Raw genomic sequence first — 27,127 nt, 5'->3', positions numbered from 1 at the left:
GAAAGGAAAGAACATACACATGAGAAGAGCAAGAGTATTGAAGTAACCAACCAACCTACCTACTGCTGGGGATAGCTTCCAACAAGAGAATATTAGAAGAGCTGAGCTTTATTTTTATTTTACTTTATGCCTTTTAGAAGCATAGACACTCAGGGCATGAGTGGTCTTAACATTATTTAGCCTTTATTGAGCTGAAGGAACTTTATGGTTCCTTTTAGTAGGTACTCTGAGGTTTAATGTGCTTTTATTTTGCATTCCAACAGAAGGTTCTTTGAACTATGGGAAATTAAATCTTGTTTCAGAATGAACTGCAAAACTACAGCAAAAGAAAACTCTACATCCAACATAAATCTGGAAATATAAGTTAGTATAGTTAAATAGCTGACAGTGGGTTTGTCCCACTGCTTGGATTGATCCATCCCTCAGTGCTACCAGTCCACCTTCTTGTTCCCTAGTGGTCAATATTCAGGATAAAGGATTTAAAAGTGAACAAAGCTCAGCAGCTGGAGCCTTGCCAGCCATGTGACCAATGGGAACATTTGTCAGTAAAATGTTGGTGGTCCACTTAATTTCTGCATGATCAAAGTCCTTAAATCCCAGCTTTCTTTTAGTAGTGACAAGGGATGTTTATTTGTAGTTTTGCTCTGTTTATTCTGGTTGAAAGGACACGTTCAGCCTGCCTTGGATCAGCTGATCTGCTGCTGACCTGTTTCACCTCTGAGTGACAGGTGTTTAGATAAGGACTGACTTGGTCTCTTTGCACATGGAAAATGTTAGGCAAAAAGAAAGCACTGACAGCTGTGAAGCTGTGATGACATGAGATCATAAAAGATTTCTTCCCCAAAAAAAAGCTAATTGGTGAAGCTGTGCCAGCATTTTGCAGTAAAATGGCATGAGTGACTGCCCATCCAGACTGGCTGCATTTCAGCCACACATGCTACAATCCCTACATATAGAATTTTAATGCCACTTTCATAAGCCCTGCCGTGTCCTGTGAATGAGTGGTTCTGGTTTCCTTCTCTCTGGGGCAGGTGTTGCTACTCCCCAAACCACCCCTGTCCCGCTCCCCCATCCCCTGTCCCCACCACAGCAGCCTTGCCTAGACCTCTGCCAACCCTCTTACTGTCCAAACCCCTGCTTCTCCCTCCATGATCCCCCTGGCTGCCTTCCCCATGACCCTCTCCAGACTGGAGAGGTGCCAGGGTGGAGCCCAGGATGGTGAGCATGGCTGGTGCCACTGCCCTGCTGCTCAACTCCAGTCTCTGTTTGCCTTTCTGGTGGGTGTAAGCTGCACCACACCGTAGCTATCTGACTCAGGTGCTCTATAATTACATTGTAATATCAATGCTGCTGTTATCAGATGGATTCTCAAAGGCACTCCTCTCATTTGAATTCCTCCAGAGACTAGGATGGTGTTAAATACCACTATATAATTCTTTGAAAGCCAGTCTTTCAATTTTCCTGTTGAAGTGTGAGTCTATTAGATCCAGCACAAATTACTAAAAAGGTGCTGATATCACTTAACCCAAGTTTAGGTTGAGATTTAAGATTTCAACAGCTGGGCAAGAACTGAGCATGCAGAGCTTGATTCTGCATTCTGTCTTTTGATCTGCCCACGTGTAACAAACAACTCTAGAAAGTTAGTTCCCAGATTACTCACTCAGTAGAATTCCTCCCCAACCATAGCTCCACTGAGGCCTTAGTTTTAGATTTCATATTTTCCAGATTCTGTACTGCATTAGTATGTAACTCTGAACTTCATGTAAAGTGTTAGCAAGTTCTCTTCACAGCTTAGTCAGACAAAACAATCATTTTCCAGCCCCAGAACCAAGGACACCATTGCAGCTTCAGGCCCAAAAAGTATAAACAACAGGGAACTGAGGAGAGCAATCTGAGAGATGGGACTGCAGAACCTGGAGCTGGAATTGGACAATTAACCCCAATATGTAAATGGACCAAAACTTATAAAAGTGTGAAAACTCACGACTGGCTGTCCATCTTGTGTCCACCTTGGGTGCAGCCACAGCCAGGCTCTGGTGAATCCTTTGAAGCCCTTTTAATAAACACCTACTCTATCCCTTTAACACTAACCTCTGCTCTAGGTAGCCTCTTTAGGCATCACCATCTGTCACAACATACATGACCTGACCTGTCCTGCTCTCAGTGCATCTTCCACTCAACTGTGATTTGCTAAATCAACACTCAGAACAATGCACAGGATCTAAATGGAGCTACAGGATGCAAGCTGTCATAATGGAAATCAACATATTTATGAGATCACAGAATGTTACTGTAAATTCCACTCTCATTAAGATTTTACCTGGAGTCAGACTTTGTCCTACTCAGTTCATCATTCTGTCCTCAGAAATGACAGAATACTCATCTTTCCACAACACAAACATACCTGTAGATGCCCTCCACGAGGATGATAATTTTTCTCCATGCTCTGTGGGTGCGAGGCTGTCCATACACTATTGCATCTCTCAGCAACTTCTCGAGGCTCTGCATATCTTTATTTAACAATAAGAAAAAGGAGGAAGGAAAAACATTAACAAATATTTTTCACAAGAACTTTCAGTTTTCTAACGATTGCTATTTTTCCTATACAGAAAGAGACAATATTAAAAAAAAAAAAGTGTCCTAAATATAAATTTCCTTTATTAGTAGGCAAGACCAAACAATTCCTTCCATTAGTGTGAATGCAATTTAGTGACAAGAAGTGATAAAAAGCTTCCAGTTATTCACCTGATCTGGGAAACTTCTAGAAATACTCAGCATACATTTGTATTTAAAGGCAGAAGGGAATCACTTTGCTTCAGTACTGATTATGATACTCATAATTTATCAAGGCTTCAATAGTGAGTTTTGGCTGCTTTCCAATCACAAGCTCAAAACCAACAAGCATTTCTTCAGCAAAGATTTTGACAAGGCTACATGAAGCACATCAGGATGGCAGCAAGAGAAGTTTTGTCCTTCTCAAGAAGGAAAGCAAGTGGAAGGTTGCTGATGAGAGAGGAAGAAACAGGTGGACACAAGCACATGCATGGATACACTAATTTGGTGTCTAAATGCTTGGCACTGGTGAGACTTAATATAAGGAGGCCTGGAATAAAGTTAAGAGCTTCCTTGAGGGCTGACTATGGGTCATCTAAAAAAATTCTTGAAGGAAAGCCATTGAAATTTTGAAAAAGATGGAAGAAGCAAGAAAAAATACCACAGAAATCAGGGCAGGCCAAATGCACCAGCATTCTGGTATCTCCCATGAATGGACACTTCAAAATGAATAGTTCTGGTATTTTGCAGGAATCTGGATTGGCATTTCAAAATGTTTTCCAAGAACATCCTACAGAGTCCCATAATACCCAAGAAACACTACAGATCAGCTCAAACTGTGGGCTGAGAAAACCAGTGGCATTTTTTCACAATATAACCCCATCTGCTTCAGCAACACAACACAGTTGATACAACCTTCTACAGCAGCACAAAGCTAATGTGTAAAATGAATTATTCTGAGGGGGGAAAAAAAATACACCTTAGAAATTTTAATATTGACCCAAAGTTTGGTTTCTACCTGAGGGGAATGGGGACATTTGCACTATAATTGTGCACTGTGAATAACCTGTGCCTTGAGAGATGGCCAGGTTATGGCCTGGACCCTTCCACATCCTGGTGCCTCTCCTATTCCTGGCAACGTTTAGTGATGTACTCTGCACCTGACTTAGCAGGTCCCTGTGTGCTCTACAAAACAGGCATGGACAATAAAAAAAAAACTTGTTCCAGTGGTGCAATGGCCTGCACAGCTCAGTGAGCTCTGAGATGGACATGCTGCTAGGAATGGTGCAGTGCAGACAGCACACTTCCCACTAGATGGCAATCAAGGAAAAAAACAGTTCTTTGGTGCTTTATAAGGGAAGGTTATAACCAACCTGAGCATTTGCAGCTGCTCACATTCTCTTTTGCTTCAAGTAGATAATATTTAGAACTCCTCTTAAAGGGCTCCCTCAGGATGACAGAGAGCTCAAATTTGGACACCCCCTTTTGTCCACCAAATTATTCTCTACTGATGTCACTGTCATCTGAATCTTTTTGAGACCTTTGAAACCCTCTTCTGAATCACACAGAGTTTTTCAATTCAGTGTTCTATGTGTCAGTCCAGATTGGCTCTTGACTTCAGAAAAGTCATTCTGCCTCTGAGCTAAAAGCATGGCTTGAAAATTTAGTTGTTTTAGCATATTCACAGGAAAAGAAAAAAAAAAAAAAAAGGAGAGAGGAGATTAAGTGAAATGCATAGAATTCTGTTTTAAAAAACACAAGGCTGTGAATAGGTCCTCTGTCTATGGTGGAACATGAGACCACAGACTGGGGAGAACCTCACCAAGGGTTGAGCTTCCCTGACTTTACACATAATATAATCCTGCTGGAGTACAGGCTAAGAACATGTCTGTTTGCAGGATCAGGGCTATCTCACTTTCTTTTTGATGTCTCATTCTGAAAAACATGTATGTGTGACCCTTTCTGAAGCCTGTAATAGTCAACACATAATCTGTTCAGGTGCAAATGAATTTCACTTACCTATTAACTCTGTGCCTCGTTTGGAAAGGGGAAATAGGAAGAAAGCAAAAATCTTTTCCCACAAAAGTATTCCCCACAAAAGGCTGCTTCTGTTCTTTGAGGAGTAAACAAAGTGCTCTGTGTGCTTGTGCTTAAGCTTTCCAGAAAGTGGGATATACTGAATAGCAGGAAAACCAACAGCACAACCCCAAGGTGACTTTCAGAATCAAATTATTTACCCATTACATATAGTTAGATTGAGAGGAATTAGGACATTAAGATGATGAGCTGCACTGATGAGTCCATCCTGAATAACCAGTTATAGGGAAAATAACAGTCCTTCCTTGTTTGATCATCACCAGCCCAGGGTTTTCAGTAGCAATGGCCAACGACTGCTCACCAGCCCAGAAGTGGTGTTAAGAATTTGACTTGATTAATCAGTCAAAGCACAGCCAAATCTATCCATGTTTCACTTTTCCCCCTTCTCCTTATAGCATATTGCCCAGATATGGAGGATCAAGTTTTCTAAGAGGGTACAGTGGATGTATCAGTGGGTTGGTGGACTTGCATAATCCTTGTTTGGCATCTCTCATAGTTGCTTCAAGAGCAATACCAAGAACACAAACTGCCAGGGGGCTGGAGCGAGTCTGGACCTGGGCAGGCAGCGTGTCATGCTGCCTCCAGTGCAGGTGGGACAGCCAGCAGGCTCCTGGAGGGAGGACATGCTCAGGGAGACAGCATCTCCACCCCTCATCCTCACGCTGTAAAGCTGGGGATGTCATCACCATTCCTCTGCGTGGGCTGCAAACCTGTGTGATGTCAGCTGAAGCCTGTTTATTTAAGACAAACAGGCTGCTACTACTCTTGTCACATTCTTCTTTTTACCTCGTGCCTGTAACTCTGATTTTCAGTTTCTCCCTCTCCGGCACTTCATGCAGGTTGGCACAGACGGATATCTTTGTTTGGAGCACGGGAGTGGTGATCACTGCAGCCACATAACAGCCTGACACTGCCCCTCAATAAATACCAATCTCTCTGAAAGTAAAGGGCACTGGCTCAGGAGAGCTCCCTGTCCCCACCTGGCAAATCAGGCGTGGCTTTCTGGGAAAGGAGAGAGGGAGCAGGATGGACCAGTCTCCTTGCCACGGCGTCTGTGTGTGTCACAGGCAATTACACACCCACCTGGCCAGCAACCCTGCCCCTCATCGTGGCCAGAGGCTTCAAGCAGCACAAAACTTTAGTGGGTGATGTGCCTTTCATCCTGCTCTGTAAGAGCTGTAACACTGCTCTCCCTTCTGAAGTTCAAGTTCACATAGAAAAAAATTAAAAATTAAGGAATCGTGCTGTTCTAAGCCACTACAAACTCTTTGGGTTTTGCAACCAAAGAGATCTCTTTCTAATTTTTACCTATTTATTTCTTTCATTTCCCCCTATTTTATTTGCTTGCTTAATTAATTGTGCTTAGTTTTCCACTTTTTGCACTCTCTTTAAGGTGTCCTCATGGCACTTGTATCTGAAATCCAAAGCAGTAATTTGACTGAGTACACTGAGAGTTGGATTAATATAAATTCAAAATTGCTGTCCAAGCTGAAAACTGTATTTTATATGGAAACCTGGACAGCTCACACCTGCATCACACACTTGTCAACCACTTGATCTGTGAGAAACTAAAAAATCCCTTACTACTATCACAACATAGAAAAAGGACATAAGGAGGAATTAGGAATTCCCATTTCAGATGTGGATTCAAGCACCAGATTACAGGCTGGATTTTCATCTAACCAATGTGCTTGGCCATGCCTTGCAACTCCCTGCCTTCCTTACAGGGTCACTTGTTATTACTGCTCAGTGAAATGCTCTTGCAAGGAAGAGAACTGGAAATATTTTTCCCCAAATTTCCTGAGTTCTTGTCACAACATTCCCACAGACTGCTCATGTAGTAGAATTAGAAATAAACAAATCCAAAGCCTTGGATGGTGCCTTCTTTTACAGGCTGGCAAGAGCAGAACTCACTTGGATATAGTTCATAACACCCTCACCTGTCCACTGAAGGAACACCTGATACCAGCATAAGACCCAGAACTGCTGTGAGAGAGACCCCTTGATAAAATCACAGGCTGATTAATGGTTAAATATTTGGTTTTGCTTTTCAGGTTTTATTGGAAGGGTCAAGGATTTTGGCTAATACTTAACCAGGTCAGGGGTCCTGAAAAAGGGCTTTTAAATGCCTGATGTTCTTAAAATATTGCCAAACATAAAATTGAAAAAAAAAAATTAAAATCCCATAGATTTTAATCTAGAGCAGGGGCTCCAGGTAGCTGAACTTTGCTGCTTGTGCCCACAAAACCTCACAAATTCCACAAACACAGAAAAATTCCCTTAAAGGCCAAAAGCCAATACTGCTGTGCCCTTAGCAGGGTGAAGACTAGAGACAGTGCTAATGAGAGCTCACAGGAGAGGAAGTTTTTAGTTATGGGGCTAAAATGGAATATCCTCTTACAGTTCTCTCACACACATGATCTGTAGGTGTGTGTGTCTGTGCATTTCTCTCAGCCCAGGCCTGTAAATTCCTGTCTGTTTACAAGGAAGAGATTGTTCAATGGCAAGCAGGATGCAGGGCACATTCTTATGTCCAAATAAAAACAGACTTATAGGTCCATAGCATATTTTTGTTCTATTATTTACTTTAAGGCTGGAAAACCATCTCATACACCCATGTAATGTTGTTGTCAAAAAGGAAAGACATCTGGTTGCCTTTTATTTCACCAGGAAAAGCATAGAGGTTGAAGGATTTTGTCTGTTCTTGAAAAACTATTCAGATTTTTTATGGAAAGTGTATTGTCTAAGAGAGCTACCCACTTCTTGACATAGAACTTCATTATCTAATGAATAAGAACTACATTATACATAATTAAGGTAATAGGTAGAGATTTTTTCTTGCCTTGCAAATGAAATAATTCTCTATTAATAACGAAATAATAATTTATTTTTGAAAGATGACAAATCAATCCTCTATTACAGATTTCATGCTTTGAAATAAAGTAACAGTTTTGCAGAATTAGCTATAGTACAGCCTTTGAAAGGTGAAGGTACTTCATAGCAAGTTTAAAATGATAGATTTTACTCTCTTTTCCATGAAATATTTTTATCACAGAACAAAGTTTTGTGTAATTTTTCTTTTGACAAAGAGTTTTTTTTTTGTAACAGAGCAAGGAAAGGAAAGAGGAGAAAGATTTATGTGCTTATTAGAACCTGATGGTGAAATCAATGCTAATTAAAGATCTAAAAGCAATAACTTCAAGTGCAAAGTTTTCTATTCATGCACAGGGCCAACACAGCACAAGGAACCTTGCATTTACACACTGTGACAGGAAACATGCTCAATTCCCCTATTCCTGAGCATGACAACAACAGCATGAGCACACTCTGACAATTTGGGCATGCCTGTATATGTCACATACCCACACAGTAGCAAGAATGAATCTGGGAGCATAAGCAACACAGCTCTGCTCTGACAAAACAAACATCTGTCTAACTGAAAAGAACCCTCCCAACCCAAGCTGGAATTTTTGGTTACTTAACACAGTTTTGGTCCTTAATTTTTTTTTGCTGAACTGACTTGTGTTACACTGCTCCCTGACAGAGTCAGAGGGCACCAGGCTGTCTGCTCCATTTTGGATAAAAGCATGCATCCTACAAAGGCAGTCCTGCTGGGCTGTGCTTTCCACTGCTCTCTCCCCCAAAACACACCCTATTTCCCCCAAAGCAAAAGGCACAGCTCTGCAGGTGTGATTTTAGTTGTTAGTGATGTGTAACTCATGGTTATGATTAAGGAAATATTAAAATACACAACTTTCTAACCATAGAACTAACAAGCTGAGAGACCCAGAGTGGGCTGAGAGAAAGCATGAGCACATGAAGCATCTTCACATATTTGTGTTCAGATGGTCTTTAATCCTTGAATGATCTTCAGAAATTGCTTCTTGCCCAAATTAGGAACTGATATTAATTATAACAACATTTTATATTATAATTATACTGTGCTTTTCATTCCAGCTCATCCTTAGGCCTTTTACAGCATATGCATAATTCATTTTTGCTCCCCTTGGGGCCGAACACAACACTTAATAAAGAGAAGGGATTGTATTAGCCATAAAGAAAGGCAATCAGATCACTCTTCTGATTTCTCACCACTTCACTAGCTTCTAAACTTTACTTGAAATCACTGCCTGGTGGCAGGAGTGAGGATGGAAAAGGGAATTGCAATGGGGAATAAGGGCAAAGAACAAGCTCTTGTCATCAAAGGCAGCCCCAATGTCACTGACAGTAATGAGAACAGTATTAACTAAATGAAAGTTAGAGAACATGAACATTTTAGAAGATAACTATATAATTGCAAAGTTGATGTGTGATTTCTATACTAAAATTCTATTTCAAAGAATATTTGGGATGATGCTGTTGATACAACCATCTGCATCTCTGCTATTAGACTCCTGGGAACTCAGAGTAGCCACTTCAAAGGAATGCCAAGTTTAGGTAATTCTGGTTTCACTGAACCTGCTGGAAACAGAGGAATGTTTTTGTAAGTGTGTTTCTACTGTTTGGGCTACAATGACAATAACAATAAAACTTTTGTGGCAGCACACAGTCATTCAGCAAGTCAAAAAGACACAATAGCAATTATAGCAATGCACGTTAACTTTTCCCATCACTCATAGTATTAAACAGTTGATCCCACTGACTGGACAAAAGCATAATCTGGGAACTGACAGCAAAGTAAGCACTGAAAGAAATCATTCTTGCCTTTGAGGTGTGAATAACTCTGTCTCTAAATGTTTCCAACTTCAATACTCACTATTGTGCTTGAAGATTCTAATAGTGGCGCCCGAAAGCCTCGCACCGAGAACGAGAGAAGTGTGGTTCAACTCATCACTCAAAATGAGGCAGCCCTGTGGAGAAGGAGTACAATCAGCACCTGCAGGAGCTGGGAGGCTGCTGTGCAAGTGTGTGCCAGCATACACACATGTCTGTGACAGAGCACTGCACCAATTAGGCTGTAAGGATTAAGCATGAAATGAATTTTCTGCCACTTTCCTGATGGGTGCAGTGCAAGGGCAGCCTGAAATAGTGGGATCAGATTATCAGGCATTCCCAGGTGGTGCACAGGGGTCCAAGATTTCCTGTAACTGGAAAGCAGCAAATAACCCTCTTAAAGACTGGCTGCTTTATAGTAAAATCAGGGGATGTTGCTTCCTCTATCATTTTGGGTTGCAAGGAAAGTGCAGCCACCACCCCACATATAAAGACTGTATGTAGTGTAAGGAGGAGCAACACTGATATCAGCACTTTGGACTGCAGAAATGAGATCAGAAGACACTGATGCCTTGCAAGTCCCACCTCCATTAAGATGTGAGTGAAATTTAGGAACCAGAGTCTTTCTCTGGCAAATGCATATAGAGTTGATCTGTAGTATACCTTTTATTAATTAACTCAGTTTAAAATTAATTTTGTTTTTAGAAACAAAAATAGCAATGTAGGAGAACTAAATTTGTCTATTATATTAACAATGGGCAGAACTCACAGTTGAAATTCAAGCTTGAACCCTTGTTTAGCTCTGCTTTCTAGTAAACATGTTTTTCTGTGTTTCATTATGTTTTGCCAAAGGGCAACACACAATTAAGTAAAAATTTATTCTGGAATCATAGATTTGGCCTAGGTTGAGAGATACTCACACAGTCTCCCTAGAGACCTCTTTGCAGAACTATCAGTAAATGTAGTAAATGTAGCTGCTAGGCTTCATTATAGAGGAAAACATAGGAATAAATCTCTCAAACATAGCGTAGTTGAATAATATTGTAATATATACATAATATTTGCAATAGATATAATATATAATGTATAATGAGATATATAAATTTTCAAATATATATATACCTATATTAAAAACACATACAGTAATATCTTTATTTCTGCTACTTATATCTAAATATCCCACCTCTGATAGAGGCTTGAATCTCTACATGAAGCCAGGTAAGGGAGGGAAAATTATTATACAGTTAAGTATATCCCACACTGCACATTTGCAGTTTCATAAATTTACCTTCATTAATTCTCTGTATCTGTTCCCTTTGAAACTCTGGACAAGTTCTCCAGCCACTGCTGTAGACTGAAGTTCTTGTTCTGGACAACTGAAGCAACTCTCCCTGCCCAACACTTGTGTGCATGTATTTTGGAGATGCTGCAAAAGCTGCAGTCATCTTCAACAGTGAGTGAAGAAGTGGCTTCACCCTCTGCTGGTGTTTCAGAAGTCACAAACTGCATTCACTCCACCCCCACCAAGAGGGAGCTCATGTTTTGTACTTTGGCACTGCTCCACATCTGGATGAGCTGAGGAGGAGTTACCCACTCTCCAGCTGGCAGCACAGTGCACCTGTTTGTGATGTCCACAGTGACAGGATGATGGATATTTATGCCTTTGAGTATCCCAGCTGGAGAGGAGGTCCCCTCAGCACCAAGTGAAAACCTGACTTCTGTAATATGATCACAGCTTTAGACTTGCATTTGCTGCCAGCTTTCTCTGCAGGGCTGGCTGGAGCTCTGCTAAGCACTGTGCTTTTCCTTTTCTCAAAGTGTGTTAGAAATCATCCTAATCATCCTCTTTCATCACAGGCAGCTGGGCAAAATCTCAGCAAGTAGCCTGACTATTTCATCCCACAACACCCATTCAACATCTGGTTACTTTTTAGGGAGAAGCACCTTCATTAAGAGGAGCTAGAGAGTTGTATCACTGATCCTTAAGCAAATGTTAGGTACGTGTGATGGCAACACTCAGTGCTAGCAGAGACGATAAAGGAGCAAGTTTAAAGCCACAAGGTCATCAGCTTTATGACTCACACATTCCTGATAGCAGGCTTTGTTCCTCGATCAAGCCTTTCCACTCTCTGAAAGCCCAGAGTACTGCAACAGCAGTTAAAACAATTAATAAGTGATTGTTCTACATGTTCCTGAAGGAATTACTCACCTTTCCAACCAGGGCTGGAATATTCATCGAGTTAGTTGCAAAGCCCATGCCAAACACCATAGCATCTTCCACACCAAGGAACGTGGCCACAAGTTTCTCTAGTTCCACATGTTTGTCTAGGGTGCCTGCAAAAATAAGCACAGGGAATATTAAATCTCGTTAAACTGTGAAAGTTAACACAAAACATACAAAAGAACAGGCTAGAAGTGTGTCATTAAGCTCTGTGACATTCAGTTCTAGTGAGGGTTTTCCATTTGCATCCTGTGCATGTGGGCTAATGCAAGAGGTGCAAACTGGCTGTGACTAATGCTAACAATGCTGCTGTTAGGGCAGCAAAGCAGCTGCCATGGGAAAAAGCTTCCTTTTCCCACAATAACTTTTGACATACTTTATTCTGAAGGCTAATTTTTTGTCTTTTTCTCTCCCTGCAATGAGGACAAAAATGCCTCCTTTTTGCAGGAAATGTGGGACAAAGATTTTAGGCATTCTTGAGTTCTCTCCAGGTGTGAAAACAAAAATGTGTGACAACAAAATTCTTCCATTTTTATTGCCTGACTATATAGGTGCACAAAATTCTTAATCAGGATTTTATATGGATAGACAAACAAAAACATTCTCTCTATTTTTCTGCTTTGGAAAGTAAAAGCTATTCCACTCCCACAACTGATTATAACTCTGCTCCTTCTTTCCTCTCAACAGCAAACATAAAGATAACACAACACCAGAGACCTTTCTTTATTGCATGTAAATTATCTAATATTTGTGCTTGAAGTCTCCAAACAAGGTGCTCCAACTATCCAGCAAAAGCTTCCTGCCCAACTCACAGTGGAGGATGACAGAATACAAAAGGCAAACAAACAAAAGAGTGGTGGTAAGAGACTGAGATAACAGATAGCTTTGAACAGTAAGAAATCATCTCAACTTGCCAGCTCTCTAGTCTTTGGTTGCCTGGCTGTGCATTGCAGAAGGAACTCTTACAGGATGATCTGTGGGGAAGAAAAGAGAGTGGCCTGTGGATTCTGACAGAGCATTTCCCCTATGAATAAGGCTGTAATGAGAGAACAGAAGAAAAAAATTAGGCAAGTGAATATGTTACCTCACTTGCACTGCACAAGCTGATGGCACAATGATATAAAGTGAATTACAATGGATGGAACAAGAAAGCTGTGCTCACTGTGATGGACAAAGGGCAGATGAATGGAGGAATGCAGAAACTTGGCTAGAGTGTCTCAACAAGAATGATGAGTCAGGAAGATGATCTTACCTTCATCATGGAGCAGAGCTCATTAAAAAAATCAAATATCCACGGCAGGAGAACAGTTTTAGCAACAGCACTAAGTCAGCTGGTTACAGTGAAGTAGTGTTTTCATTATTTTTTCTCATTAAATATCTAAAGTAAGAATGACATCCATTTGGAAATAGAATGTGACAAATCAAGCAGGCAGGGAGATAAGGGGCAAGGATCATGTGGCTTCTTGAAAAACCTGGGAATACATGGACAGTAAAGAATAGCAGTGCTGCTGAGATTTTGCCAGAGCTTTCCTGGGCTGGGCTAGACCTGAGCCTACTCCAGCAGAGCTCCAAGGGTGTCTGCACTCCTTGTATCACACAGCAGGTACCTGGAGCTGGGCTGTCTCTGAGCTCTGAGAATTAGGTAATGTGACACAGAACATGTCACCCAGAAACTCCAGATGTCACTGCAGTGACACTGACTCCAGAGTGTCACTGCAATGTGAGCTGAGCCTGTGTGAAGCTCTTTGGATGGCTATTTTTTGAATCTGTACGTGCCAAGGCACACGAGGACAGGAGGTGGCTCAGCACACTGCCACTGTTCAGCACCCAGGCTCTGTGAAATACAGGACAGTGTTTCAGAGCTGAGCTGCTCACTGGAGCTGTGGGGGACAGTCTCTTACGGTGTAAGCACAGCAGGACTCAGCATGTGTTTCTGTGGTTAGTTCTGTATTTTTTGCAAATTTGGCCCAGCTAGTTTCAACTTGGTTAGAGCACTCATGGACAATCAAGAGTTCCAGCAGACCTTAGTGTTGCTGCAGATGTCTTTTGTCACTTGAGGGCTACCAGCACACAAGAAGATGAAGTCTAAAATGGAAGCTGGAAGCCAAGCACACCATGGTCACAGCTTGACTAGGAAGGTTTGTGAAAGCATGAGAAACAAGTGTGCTCTGCAAGGCAGGCACTTTAAGGCATGACACAATTGTCTCTGACTCTTCCAGGAGTAAGTCTGACACTAGTGGGGTGGAGTTAAATTGCTTTTTGGGGTTGCATCACATGTTTTCTGTTTTTACAAACAGGAAAAGCCTGACTCAACACAGACTGTTCTGCTAAAAGCTCCTATTAGATGACCCACAAAGGAATAGCACATTTTGCACCTATTTTTATTGATTTTGTCATGTTGAAGAATGACTCATTCTGAAAGTGACTGATTCATACTTATTATTCACTAATCCTGAGAGCAAATGCAGATGATTTTGTACACCACTACTGCCTACAAATCCCAGAATACAAATGGAAATTGGTTAGCAAAACAAAATCCTGAATGACAAGGATTTGCAAACTGAGCCCTGGTTTTGAATCATGTTAATTATCGTGGCAGTGCTGTTGGTGGTAGGTAAGCTGTATACACTAAACAGAACTGGAAAAGCATATAATTATGCAATTATTTAATCATATCAGGAGATATCTCTACAAAGGATGTCCTTGGACACTGCATAAATGGCATCAATTCTATCAGCTTTCTCCAGTGGAAGAAACAAGGGGTCAGACACGAGCTGCTGGGATGAGGTTTGTCCACTAGCACTCCCAGCTGGTCACAGCCACCACCACGACAGGCATAAACCACCAGACAGATGCAAATTCGATCCAAAGGAACTGGCACAAGCTGAAACAGCTCAGCATCTCAAGCTACATAAGAAAGGCAGTAATTACACAGGTCTTCATTAAATACAACCTTAGCAATGTCAAGTAAGGTAATCCTGGCCCTTGAAGTGTTTTGTATTGTGCTAGATTCAAGACTACTATCATGATCTGATGAATAAGAAGTGATATACTAGATATATCTATTATATATCTATTTAATACACTGTATACACAGATACTTTCTACACTTGCCCTATAAACAGACATTAGAATTTCCCCACTGACTGACTACAGTTTGGCTTGACCCAACAAATGAGGATACAACTAAACAATGTACACCAAATCACCAGGAAAGGTTTAGGAAAAAAAAAAAGGTACCTGCATCTTTAAGAGACAAAATTAAATCCTTTTGAAAGTTATTCTTCCCTGCTGAACAGCTGTATGTAATAAAATACAGCAGGAGTTACTGTGATCCAAGACTATATAGGTATTAAGATCAAAGATCATATCAAAAGTGGACTTTCACAATGGGAACCACCTCCACAGATTCCCACACTTCTCAAAGCAAATCCCCTCCTTTTCAAAATCTGATGACCCAGTTCCCTCCATTAACTTGCCACTGCTCTCTGGTGACAGGGAACATGAAGTACACTGAGTTTTGACAGGCTTTTTCATAGACAAAGTCACTGCCAGGCTACTAGACAGATAAAGCTGGAAAATGGACTTCCCATGATCCACAGAGTCATGATTTAGTTTGACATTTTCAGCTTGGACAAGGTGGTTTATGCCACTGGTTAGTCTGCCCAACACAGTCTTTCAGGTTCTTATACACAAATGACACAGACTGGTTGAACTGCCAACACTGGCAGCAGTCTCCTGTAATAGAATTTTATGTTTGGAATTCCAGGACCCAAAGAAGACAGGGAAATACCTCCTTGCCTCAAGTTAAACAAAAGCTGGAAGAGTAAACTGATCCAAGCAATGAGCCCTTGAAAGAAATAAAGAAAAAAAAAAAGAGCAGCTGGGAACCCTCTGCATCCCTGACATGACTCAGAACCATTACACACTATGAAAATGAGGGTTTGTCAGCAGCATCCTCAGCAGGGTGGGGAGCAGAACAAAACACCTGAACTTCCTTGTCACTTTTGAAACTTAAGGTCACAAACTCCCTCTGGTAAGATGCTTGTCAGAGATGAAAAAAGTCTGCATTATTGAAAGACATGCACACTTTTACAAAAGCAAGATTGGATGAGTTATGATGAAGATGAAGGATCAGGAGCTGTGGAAACTATATTATTTCTTTACACCTTGTTACCAGATGGAGATGGTATCACTGTCCTACAGAGCCACCAGCAGAGGAAAGCCTCAACTTGCAGAATGTTGGAAAGGGGGAGAGAAGCACACAGTAACATTGTGCAGCTGCCTCATTTGCCACTGTGTTTTTAGAAAAGAGTCCCAAAATAAGGGGTTTTGATAAATCATTTGATAGAAAGGAAATGCTCAAGTTTTCTTAATATTGCTACCAAATGACAGGGCTTTCATACCACAAAGATGCTGTGGGTGTCACAGATCTAATAATGTACCTGTGTAATTTAGTGATTCTTAGAAAAAAAAGTGGATTAATTTTAACAAAATTTCCAGTTGAACTTTGATCTTCTGGTTTTGTTTCTTTTTTTTTTTTTTTTGCCTTTAGAAAAATACAAGGTTAAAATGTCCAGTTTAAATCCACCCTCTTCATGCCAAAACCTGTATGGCAGCATCTTAAGTATTGAAATATTTGCATGCAGATAACATCATATATCAGAGATATTTTGGGTATTAACAAGTCACACAACCCTTAATTCTTACAGATGCCTTCAATTCCACCTGCTAGAAGATGGACTATCCAGATTATTAATCTTGCATTGCAAAGCATATTTTTGCAATGGTGAAATACAAGGAACAAACCTGATCCAATGATTATAAAGTGATTGTAAGCTTGATTAGTTATTTATGAGAAGGTAGGCACAAAAAGGAAAAGGATGTTAGTGAACATGACAAGAGAGAATTCTTTGCATGAACTGTTTTTTAATATATACCATACCCAATCAGAAAATAGCTAAGATTATGAAATAGGTGTATACATGCACATATATATATATGTGAACATGAATTCACATTTTGGTGGTTTTATTTCTCCTTAAGATCCCTCTTGGAAACTGTAAATTGTGGGAAATTCAGTTCTTTATCTATTTCTCCAAACTGAAAAATGGAACATTTATTCATGTTTGTACAGTTATTATGTTCAAAATGAGCCCTGGCCCTAATTAAAGCTTTGAAGTAGTGTAAAAGAAAGAATGGCCAAATAACTATTTTTATCTTGAAATGCTGCTAGAAATTCACATTAGGCCTTAAAATCCAGTGGATGGAGGTGAATGGGACTGAGCTACTTTTAAATATTGGCACAGATTTTCAGATCTGCTCTTTAGAAACGAGCTCACAACCAAGTGTAAAAAAATCCTCCAAGACAAAGTCCTAAAACAGAGTGCAAGTTGGTTTGAAAGGGCAATCTCCTAACATGCCCTCCAGAGTGAATCACCCTGCAAGTGTTTCTGTGCAGGCTCCATGTTGTCTTTTGGTCCAAGGCATAATGACAGGAGGAGGATTTCCAAAGGCAGGAATCCTGCCTGGCTGCTTATCCAGCCCTAATGACACGTTTGCTCCGGTTCCTCACGTATGTCATCTCCATCAGGAGCATGAGTTAGATAAACACAGCACTGCAAGTGCTGGCTGCTGTGGGACAGTCCTGGCCCCAGGAGAGCTCAGATAATCTGCCTTATCTTAAAAAAAGTGTACCTTTGCTGATTTTTTTATCACCTGCAAGCAGCAAGCAGGAGGTTAATTTGCATGTTTCTCAGTAATTCTCAGTCACATTGCTTAGACAGGGCTGACTACAAACACTAAACAACAGGATGGGCTCAGACAAAAGGCTGTTGAATCTGCCTTTAACAGTAGCCAGCTCCCACTCCAGCCATTAAAATAAATTGATTTGCATGGGGAAAAGGACTTTATTCAAGTTATCATTCTTTCATATTTTTCACTATATGGAGGGAACACTTGCTATTTCATACTTATTTAGGTTCATATTTGCTGGCAGTTTTATGAAGCTAAAAAATAACACTTTTGAGAGAAAAAAATACATAAAACAGTAGAGATAATTTTGGGGGGCAGTTTGCATGGAATGCCCCAACATTCCCAACACTCCAGTTGAACAGTTGGTGTCCAGTTACTTATGGAATCACAGAATGAATCACAGAAGAGTTTCTGCTGGAAGGAACCATAAAGATCATCTCATTCCACTGCCCCCACCTTGGACAGGGACATGGACACCTTTCACTGGATCAGGTTGCTCCAAGCCCCAGCCATCCTTGAACACTTCTAGTAATGGGCATTCACTGCTTCTCTAGACAACCTGTTCCAGTGCCTCCCCACCCTCTCAGGGAACAATCTCTTGCTGATATCTGATCTGACCCTGCCCTCTCTCAGTTTGAAGTCATGCCCTCTTATCCTGTCACTCCACACCCTTGTAAAAAATCCCTCTCAAACTCTCTCTTGTAGCCACTTTGAGGTACTGGATGGCTACTTAAATCCTTCAACATTCAAGAATTATTTTCTGAGACCCAACATCTATTTCTAAAAACCAAATCTTCCTACTTCTTTTTATATCCCAGTTGGTTTCTTGGTGTATAATGAACAAGGCAGAGAAATAAAAAAATTGACCTTTTCCTGCTGCTGACAGAAGCTGTTTTACTTTAAATAACACTCATGGTCAATTCTGTCAGATATGGTAGGTGCAGATCTCTGTATCCTCTCCTGGCATTCAGAGTTAATAAGGGCACTCTGAATCAGGTACAGTTTGGGTATTTCTAGTAACTATCAGTGAGCATCTATCAGCATTTATTTAGGTGAAAACCTTCTACCAGCCTTGTACATCTGGTGGTGGGAAAGGCAATGGACAGTGAACGCTGACCACTCTTCCACATCACACATTATGTTGAAAATTTCTATAATTTTTCCCCTGAGGCTCTTTTTAAAGACAGATGACAGGCATTTGTGACAGCTGAAGACAGCAAGGTCAGTAGCTCTTCACCCAGAAGCTGCTGAGGCCTTTGATGATCCCTGTGGCTGTTCTCTTACACTTCCCACTTTTGCTGAATATTTTTGATCAGACCTGCAGAGAGTACTCAAGACAACAACAAACAGCAGCTTTATGCAGTAGCACACTGAGGCTCTATGGCTGGCTTTCTGTGGACTTTCTAGTAATTTCTAGTGTTTGATTTGCTTTCTGGTCATGGAACAGCAAGTTAATTCTTCCATGGATGTACTATTTATAACTTCAAGATCTTGCTCCTAAGGGATAACAATTAGTGGTCTTAAAAAAAGCAAAACATTTTTATTCCACATTGAAAGTCCCACAAACTCCTCAAAAAGGTGTCTTAAATGACACTGTTATAATAAGAAAGTAATTTATTATTATAATTAAAAAGAGCATGGAATTAAAAATGGAGTGAAAAGCCTTAAATCTTTTCATGGGGCATAAGTCTAAGAAGGTCAGCCACTGTTTTTATCAGCTTTAACCCTGTTCTAAGAGGAAACTACCTGCAGCAGCATTGTATACCCTCTCCACAACCTCCACAGCTTCAAGAGGACTGTAGGCAGAAGACCATAAAGGACAGTTTTACCATCATGTGCTCTTTCAAACATCACTCACATTACTTTTACTTGTGTCTTCTTTGTTTCACCCTCTCTCTGAAATCCTCTGAAAGCAGTGGAATGATCCTTCTCAAAAAGAGATCTTGGTAAAACTCAAACATGCCAGACACTCAAATGCACACAAGCAGAACAGTACTTTCAAAGTCAATTAGCTTGAAAATATAAATATGTTTAAGTGCTCTCTTGGATTAGAACCCTACAGGCAATTTACAGCCTTGGCTCTTGCAGCTCATTGCACTTTTACTTCAAAACACTTTAGCTCCACAATAACAACAGAAGTTTTGAAATGTGATCTGACCAGAAACAAACTCATCCTGTTCTTTTTATCTAAGATGAAGATGAGAAATGATAATTTATAAAGTTAAGGTGTTTCATTCATTCCCTTTCTCTCTCTCTGATATATTTAGCCCAGAATTTTTCTGTTTGACTGTGATGAGAATGGAGCCCAAGAACATAAGGGAGCAGGGAAAGAGGGGATCCATATGAATAAGAGGTTGTTTGTACAGATCTTGGTGACAAAGAGCCAGCACCAACAAAGGAGCCACTGCCCAGCCCTGCTCTGTGCAGCCACCTCTCCCCATGGAGCACAGACACAAATCCTGCCCAGGATAAACTGCTGTCACTGCTCATTTACACCAGCTAAGCCAGGCCTAAACACCCTGCTTCCCTCTCTTAGGAGCTCCATGTCCAAGCTGCTCTCCAAAATCCACTTTCAAAAAACAGAGACTCACAAGGTTTCTAGGATGTTCTTCATCTGCAGCCCATTCTTGCACTGGGAATTATCTTGATGCAGTTCATGGGACTGTTTGTTGTGAAGGGAATTAGAATGGATCTACAACCTTGCTCAATCAGCCAAGACATCTTTGAATACAGCACAGGAGTTCAGATGAAGAGAAATCCTAGAAATCTCTAAGCATTGGTTCTCAAATAGACTAAATGAATTTACTGAGTAAGATTTTTAATATTTGAACACAGAACAAATCTTTTAATAAGCTGGGTTATTTTGTTTTGTTTTTTCCTTTCTTTTTTTTTTTTTTTCTTTTTCTTTTTGAATAAATCTTCCATTTAAAAAATTCAGCAAAAGCTGCAGAATAAGGAACACCAGGCATAATCTTAGATGTCCTGAAAACAACTTGAAATGTTCTTAGACAAAAGAGAATTGGGGAGAAAAAGAGAGAAAACTTCCTTCAATACCTTAAAGGACTAGCAGTGGTGACCACTTTCAAGCATGCAATTTAGGTTAAATAATATATTGCAGTCACCAGATGGGTCACCCACAAAAGGAAAAGTAAAACCCTCTCTGAGTGGTGTCACTGACATAATTATTATTGGCAAATCAAACCACAAGATAAGATAAGAAGCAGGTGACAAGATTTTAGTCTGAGATGGAGACTTTAAATAAAAAACTAAATTAAATACATTAGTTTTTCTGTAAGATTTATGGAAGAGTAGAGCTTACACTGAAGATAAAAAATGGTCTTTTTTTTTTTTTTTTTCTAATAACTCCCAAGAAAGATAAAGCCTGAAGAAACACCTCTCCTTGCATTTCTCTGGCTTGAAACTATTTTTTTCTGAAATGTAAGATGATTGTACCATAAGGAATGCAAGGCTTTGTGTAAAAACAGAAAGCTGAAGGTAGAACTCATGCAGCCTACAAACTTACAAAGCAGACAAATCATAAAGGATATATAAACAAAAAATGTCAGATTTCCTGACTTTATTTGCTAAAGGCAAAGTAGAAATTTCTGGCTTTTGCCAGTATTATCTCATAAAACATTCCAATACTTCCTCAGAACATGGGATTAAAAACATTATGTGAAAGATAATTTTACTAATCTGAAACCTCTGTGTGTGGTAACTGATATAAATCTGCAATGCAGTTGAATTTGCCCCAGAACAATTGCTGAAATCTCAAAGTGTTTTTTACTTCTCTTAAAAAATAAGCCTGTTACTTCCATCATTGAAAATCCCAGTTGAGTATACAACACACTTGGGTTTGCTTCTCCAAAAATCAGTATTAATTTCCCTTCTGAAAAAAACCCTCATGTGAAAACAAATAAAGCACAACATTCCTTTTAATTGTGAAACAAGTAATTGCTGATGTGATTGAAGTTCTCCAAGTAGCCAATTCTGTCAGGATATCTGTGAGAAAAAGAGTACAGTTACAGAACCTTTGGTGGCCATCTCACTGTTTACTCACCCATTTCTTGCCTGGTACTGCAGACTCCTGTCCCATATTTTTCTAGCTCTATGGTCACAGTTTTCAAAGCATTAACATCTGTTTCTGCAAAGCCGAGGTAGTTATAAGAACCCATATTGATCACATTCTTGATAGTCCTTCCTGTAAACCTAGAATTAAAGCAAATTTTCAACAACAGTGCAATTTTCCCTCCAATTCCAAATGAAAACAAAATATCCCAAAATTTTCCCACCAGATTTTGTTCTAGCATCAAGTTCCTACTTGGGAATTTACAATCCTCATACTCTAACAGCCCAAAAGTTTTTCTAGCTTTTCTCTTTCCCTAACTAAGCACTGGTAAAGGGTGAATGGCTGCTTTTATGGATTTAAATATACAAACAAATCCATGATTTTATTTAAGGAACAACTTACAGATGTTAATTTTTCAAGCAAATTATCAACTGCTTCCATTAAGTCATCAGTGTCCTCTCACACACACAGAACTTAAACTTGATGAAAATATGGGAAGCAGTATGATGCATTCTCAATAAGCTCAGATATAGCCAACCCACACACTGCCTATGCTGTGAATTCCCACAGCTGTGTAATTCAGCTGCAACACACCAAAACCTTCAAGCTGTAATCTGCTTAAAACCCCACTGCAAAAGAAGGCAAGGAGCCACATTCATGCAATGCAAGAAATTACAATTTAAAACCTAACCAAGGGATAAAACAAATGTTGTTGTAATAATCTGAGTCAAGGTCTGTTGTGAGCAGCCTTGTGCTGACACAGCTAAACCCATTTGCAGTGGAGCTGGAAATCTATATTGCATTTCTAAAAAATCCTCAGAAGAAAAGGGGTCAGATTGTCAGCATGGTACTGGCTGCAGGAAGAAACGTGCTGATGGATATTTGACAAGGATCTTGACCCAAGTTTCTGTGCTTTGCAGAGGTTTCAGGAGCATGCTCAGGAAGCTGAGAGCAGCAGAGTGTGGGATGACTCACCTAAATGTCCAGTTGTAATCATCTGTCACACGCTCCATGAGGTCAAACTGTGGCCCAGGGACACTGCAAATTGGACGGTTCCAGTTATCCCGTATCCTCAAATAGAGGTTTCTGGTGTAAAAGTTCTCAAAATCTTGGTAAAGTGGCACAAAATCCTGGTTTGAAAACATGCACAGGGTTATGTTGCTGGGAAAATATCTGCTTGTGTATCCAAGTTATTGCTATTAACAAGGACAAACTGATTCATCAGTAAACAGAGAGCCACAGCAGCCACGTGTTCCTGTGTCTCTTACAACTCCAAACAGCAAATGTCTTATTATGATTCCTTTAACACACAATATTATATTTCTTAGAGGGTGGAGTATTTTTGGTTTGGTTTTTTTAAAATTTTTTTTATCCTGAAAGTTGGATAAAAAAAAAAAAAATCTAGATTCTTTCACTTGAAGAAACCAATTTCTTCAAATTGAGCATTTTTCTATGTGTGGAGCAGATTGCGGAGAAGTAGGATGAACAACTCACTACATTTCATGAAATGCTGGATACATTAGACAAAAGCTAGTCCTATATATGTGATTTGGGCATCACTGGCCTAACATGAAGATGCAAACATCCAATTAAAACTTTTTTTTTTTGGTTGAGAATTAATGTCTTTCCATGGAAATTAAATTTAAACAAAGCTTTATATGAAACAGCAATATATCCATGTTGGGCACTGCATACAATAAACTGATAAAATAACATGGCATGCAGTTAATTTATGTGGGAGAATTAAATAAACATGTAATCCATAGTGAAGGATCAAAAAATTTAACAGGCACAACTGGAATCAACAAATGGCCAAATGATGAAGTGAATTGAAAGTGATACTCATTAAGTTATGCATGCATCTTTGAAAATCTAAAACAGGACACAATTTCAGGAATTTATTTGCAAGAAAAACAGTAAAACTGTTCATGTTTTTCCTTCATGATGCCAGGTGTTACCATAAATGTTATTCAAACTGCACAGAGGAGGAGCAACCAAAAATTCTAAACAAAGCTGGAAGGCAATTGATCTTGCTAAGGTGCAAGTTTCACCTGGAACTATGTGGGATGAAAAAATTTTGGGAGCTACAGGAATTCAATTATAACAAAATTAGAAATGCCTTGCTGTGAAAGACAGCTTAAGACAGCCAGATGGGACAAAGGAAAATCAGGGTGGAAGAGATTTGGAAAGAGGATATATTTAACAGTAAGGCATTTGGGAGCTTTCTTTTTTTGTGGATTGACCTAATATACTGAGATCCTGCTTTGCTGAGGGTATTACAGCACTCTTGGAACGAGGTGAACATGTCCCTGGGTAAAAATGATGATTTTACATAAATGTAGGCACATAACCATGCACATGCACACAACTCCACTGCAGGGTGTGTCACTCCTCCACCCCTGTGTAAAATGAAAGTTGTCTGCCTCCTTATTTCCACAGGTTGCTGAGAATCACTTGCAAGCAGGGGAAACCCCAGCTGTGGACACATGATGGCTTTTTTCATACATACTTTTTGTTGTTCTCTCTCCGCAGCAATGTTCCGTTTTTCTAGTCCCCAGGCTCTCATAAAATCTCGCAGGTAGCCAAATATTGTTCCCACTGCAAACCCCACGAAGGTAAAAACTGCAACATACATTGGTGCCTGTTCAAAGTGCTCAATAAATGTTTTTTTGTAGAGAGTTCCGTTGGACACCCCATTCTTCTGAAAGAAACAGAACAGAAACTTATGATTAATATATTGGATATATTAATATTGGATATATTAGACCCTTTGACCTCGGGGCAAATCTTTTTCTCTAATTAGAGGAGACATTTAGACCTCACTGTACTGACGAAGAAGTTGCTACTGACCACCCCAAGGATCTCCCATTTTCTCTCCTCTCATGTCCTCATGATGTCTCCAACACCACTCCCTCGTCTATTTTGAAACATGTGAAACTTATGAAAGATTGGCAAGGTATCATTGTGCAATTGGACAATTATTTCAAAGGTGATTAAATGGAAACCACAATGCTCTGTCTCGCAAGACAGAGCTATAAAAAGGGAAGGGCAGCATTAAAAGCTCACCTACACTGTGCCTGACTGCTTCTGGAAGACTTGTGCAACCCATTGCAGCAACTAACCTATATAAAACAAATTCTGCCTAAAACAGGGCAGCTTTGCCATGATGCTCTCCAGACCTGAGGAAGCAGCCAAAGCAGTTATGATCCCTGCCTTCCACTTCTGTTCTGATTTCACAAATGCTTTTAATCCTATTTGCAGTGGCATCTCCCCTAATTCTAAGGTTTCTAAAAAACAAAATAGAGATGAGCAAAAGTAAAGGAAAAAAAAAAAAAAAAAGGAAGAAGACACACAGCCTTGCTTGTTGTGATCCCGTAAAGGAAAAAAAAAAAAAAAAAGGAAGAAGACACACAGCCTTGCTTGTTGTGATCCCATCGTGAGCAAATTCTAGAAATCTACAACACTGTGTGGACAAAATATTTTGTCATTAAAATATATTCAGATTTCCATTTTCAAATTAAAGAAGCTAAGTCTTTCAGTTGCCATATTCAATAGGCTAATCAGACTATTCTTTGGAAGAGTGGTAACTCCATTACTTCTGCAAAACTTCTTTACAGTTACTGTCTAATACCAGCCAATCTGCAAATTCAAAATTAACAAACTGCAATCCAGAAAATAATAGTGCCCTGTTAAAGAAAACTCAAACCAACCAAACAAATACCCAAGACATGTATTTTAACATATTATAAAGCAAAACTGCCAGCATATGAAGAAATACTACTAACACATTTCTGCCTGTGGGAAGGATGAACTAAAAATGTAGATTACCTAGTTATGTAATGTAGCAAGATGAAATAGAATATTCATATCAAGAACAATTGCCAATTCACTATACTTGTAAGGACAGAGTATTATTGATCTTCATATTGCATTAAAATGTCTTTATCCTTAAAGGATTTAGATTTCTGTTGTAACTTGCTGGTCTAATCCTGGATTCCTCCATGGTTTTTTGGGAGAAAAAGAAATTAAAAATAAAAAGAAAGAAAAGAAAAGCATTGTTGGGCAAAAGAGAACATAGGCTGTTAAGAAAACCCAAAAGAGAAAAAAAAAAAGTGCTGATTGGGCTGAACAGAAACACATTTAGACTTTGGAAACACTGCAAGGGAGGAGGGATGCAGGGCTGGCTCTCACCATGTGAGGGAACACCTTTGAAGAAATGCTACACATGCACTCCTACCCCAAGCTAATTGCTCTTTTAGGGCAACCTATTTACCATGAAAAACATTTTATGAGGATGAGTTAAATACATGGTCAAGTCAAATTTCACATGAGTCACAACAGCTGTGTGCACATAGTGATGAGATAAAGCAAATATTTCAGAAAGGATTAAGCTCAGTCCTATTACCTTACATTTGCCATGGGCTAAGAGCCTGTTTATGGTCATGTATGGAAATTCAAGTGGCATTGTAGCTTGATGCTCTTGAATCAATTGACATCAAGCTGTGATGATGTGATAATGCACCTGAGCCCAGAGGAGAGAGTTATGATGCTTCTGTTCATTGATTTTATTAAGAAACACTTTATTGCCATAAACCTTATTGGTGAAGGAACAGGAAAGCTCCTATCAGACTTCTGCACTGTAATCCTTCTTAATAAAACTCTGCTGCTGTTGAACTCTCATTTCAGCAGGTGCCATTTGATGCAGTCAGTATGATGTGTATTTAACCAGGTAACCACTGTCACTGTCCTTAATACAAACAGCAGGGAGGAGTGAGCAGAGATAGCAGTGAAGTACAAAAAATGTGGAGCCAGATGTGACCCACATTCTCCAGGCTCTGAAGGAAAGAACCCAAGAGTCTTTGAACAGCTAGTACAAAGCTGTCAGAACAAATTAAAAAAACCACAGTGACATCTCATCTAAAAAGTGACAAAAACAAAGAGAATTTAATCCATCCCTGGAGTCTCACAAAAAAAAGTAAAGAGAGACTCTCAAGAAAGAATAACCAAAACAATTTGCTGCTTCTGGAGAGTGGTAGCAGGAGTGTTTCTGTGCAGCATTTCTGACCCAAGTATGGGGTATATGAGTGAGTGACTGAACATCACAAGGATGTTCAATTGCAGCCAGTCTAAATTGGCTGAATTGGTCAGTGAAGCAATGGCTGTCATTTTGCACTGCATTACTATTGACTATTTTTATGTTATCATACCATATATCTCATTTAATCTCAGAAGAAGGAGGTGGATTTGGAGGCTGTGCATTTAGAACAGCAGTTTACAGTGAAGAGAGATGCAATTCAACTGCTGCTGGCACTGAAATCAAATACAGCAGATTTCCTACAAATGCCTGAAACCATTCAGAGATCATTAGTTACACCATTACACAGTGGGTGCTCTGCTGAATTGTCTCTCATTACCTGTAATAACACCTGCAGTAGGCAGTGCATTTTCTACTCCATACCTTCAACTGTAGCAATTGGCAAAGATTCTCAAAAATATACCTATTCTTCCAACTTTAGCAATTGGTGGCTTTGACATTTTATGACTTTAAGACTGTCTTAGAGTCATCAGGGGATAACTATGAATGTATTCATTATTCCTGAACCTAAAAATGTTGGGGAAATAAATTGTGATTTTTGACAATTCTTTTCATCTGTAAAGAGGCATTTCCTTTTAAATAATGAAATTACCTGACAGTGCCATGACAGTTTACTTTGACTGTT

General features: G+C 39.8%; 1 protein-coding gene across 1 annotated transcript in view; it reads right to left on the bottom strand.

Annotated features, from left to right (window-relative positions):
• The window catches only part of SPTLC3 (serine palmitoyltransferase long chain base subunit 3), a 75,939-nt gene that overhangs the window by 23,413 nt on the left and 25,399 nt on the right, over positions 1-27,127 (bottom strand). The window contains exons 2-7 of the mRNA XM_056487448.1: positions 23,917-24,108; positions 22,383-22,537; positions 21,399-21,547; positions 11,573-11,697; positions 9,407-9,500; positions 2,405-2,510 (exon numbers count right to left, since the gene is read on the bottom strand). Coding sequence (XP_056343423.1) covers positions 2,405-2,510; positions 9,407-9,500; positions 11,573-11,697; positions 21,399-21,547; positions 22,383-22,537; positions 23,917-24,108 — 821 coding nt within the window. The remainder of the gene's footprint in view (positions 1-2,404; positions 2,511-9,406; positions 9,501-11,572; positions 11,698-21,398; positions 21,548-22,382; positions 22,538-23,916; positions 24,109-27,127) is intronic.

The sequence above is a fragment of the Oenanthe melanoleuca genome, chromosome 3, assembly GCF_029582105.1.
Source record: "Oenanthe melanoleuca isolate GR-GAL-2019-014 chromosome 3, OMel1.0, whole genome shotgun sequence".
NCBI lineage: Eukaryota > Metazoa > Chordata > Aves > Passeriformes > Muscicapidae > Oenanthe > Oenanthe melanoleuca.
This window is presented reverse-complemented; position numbering and strand designations above follow the sequence as displayed.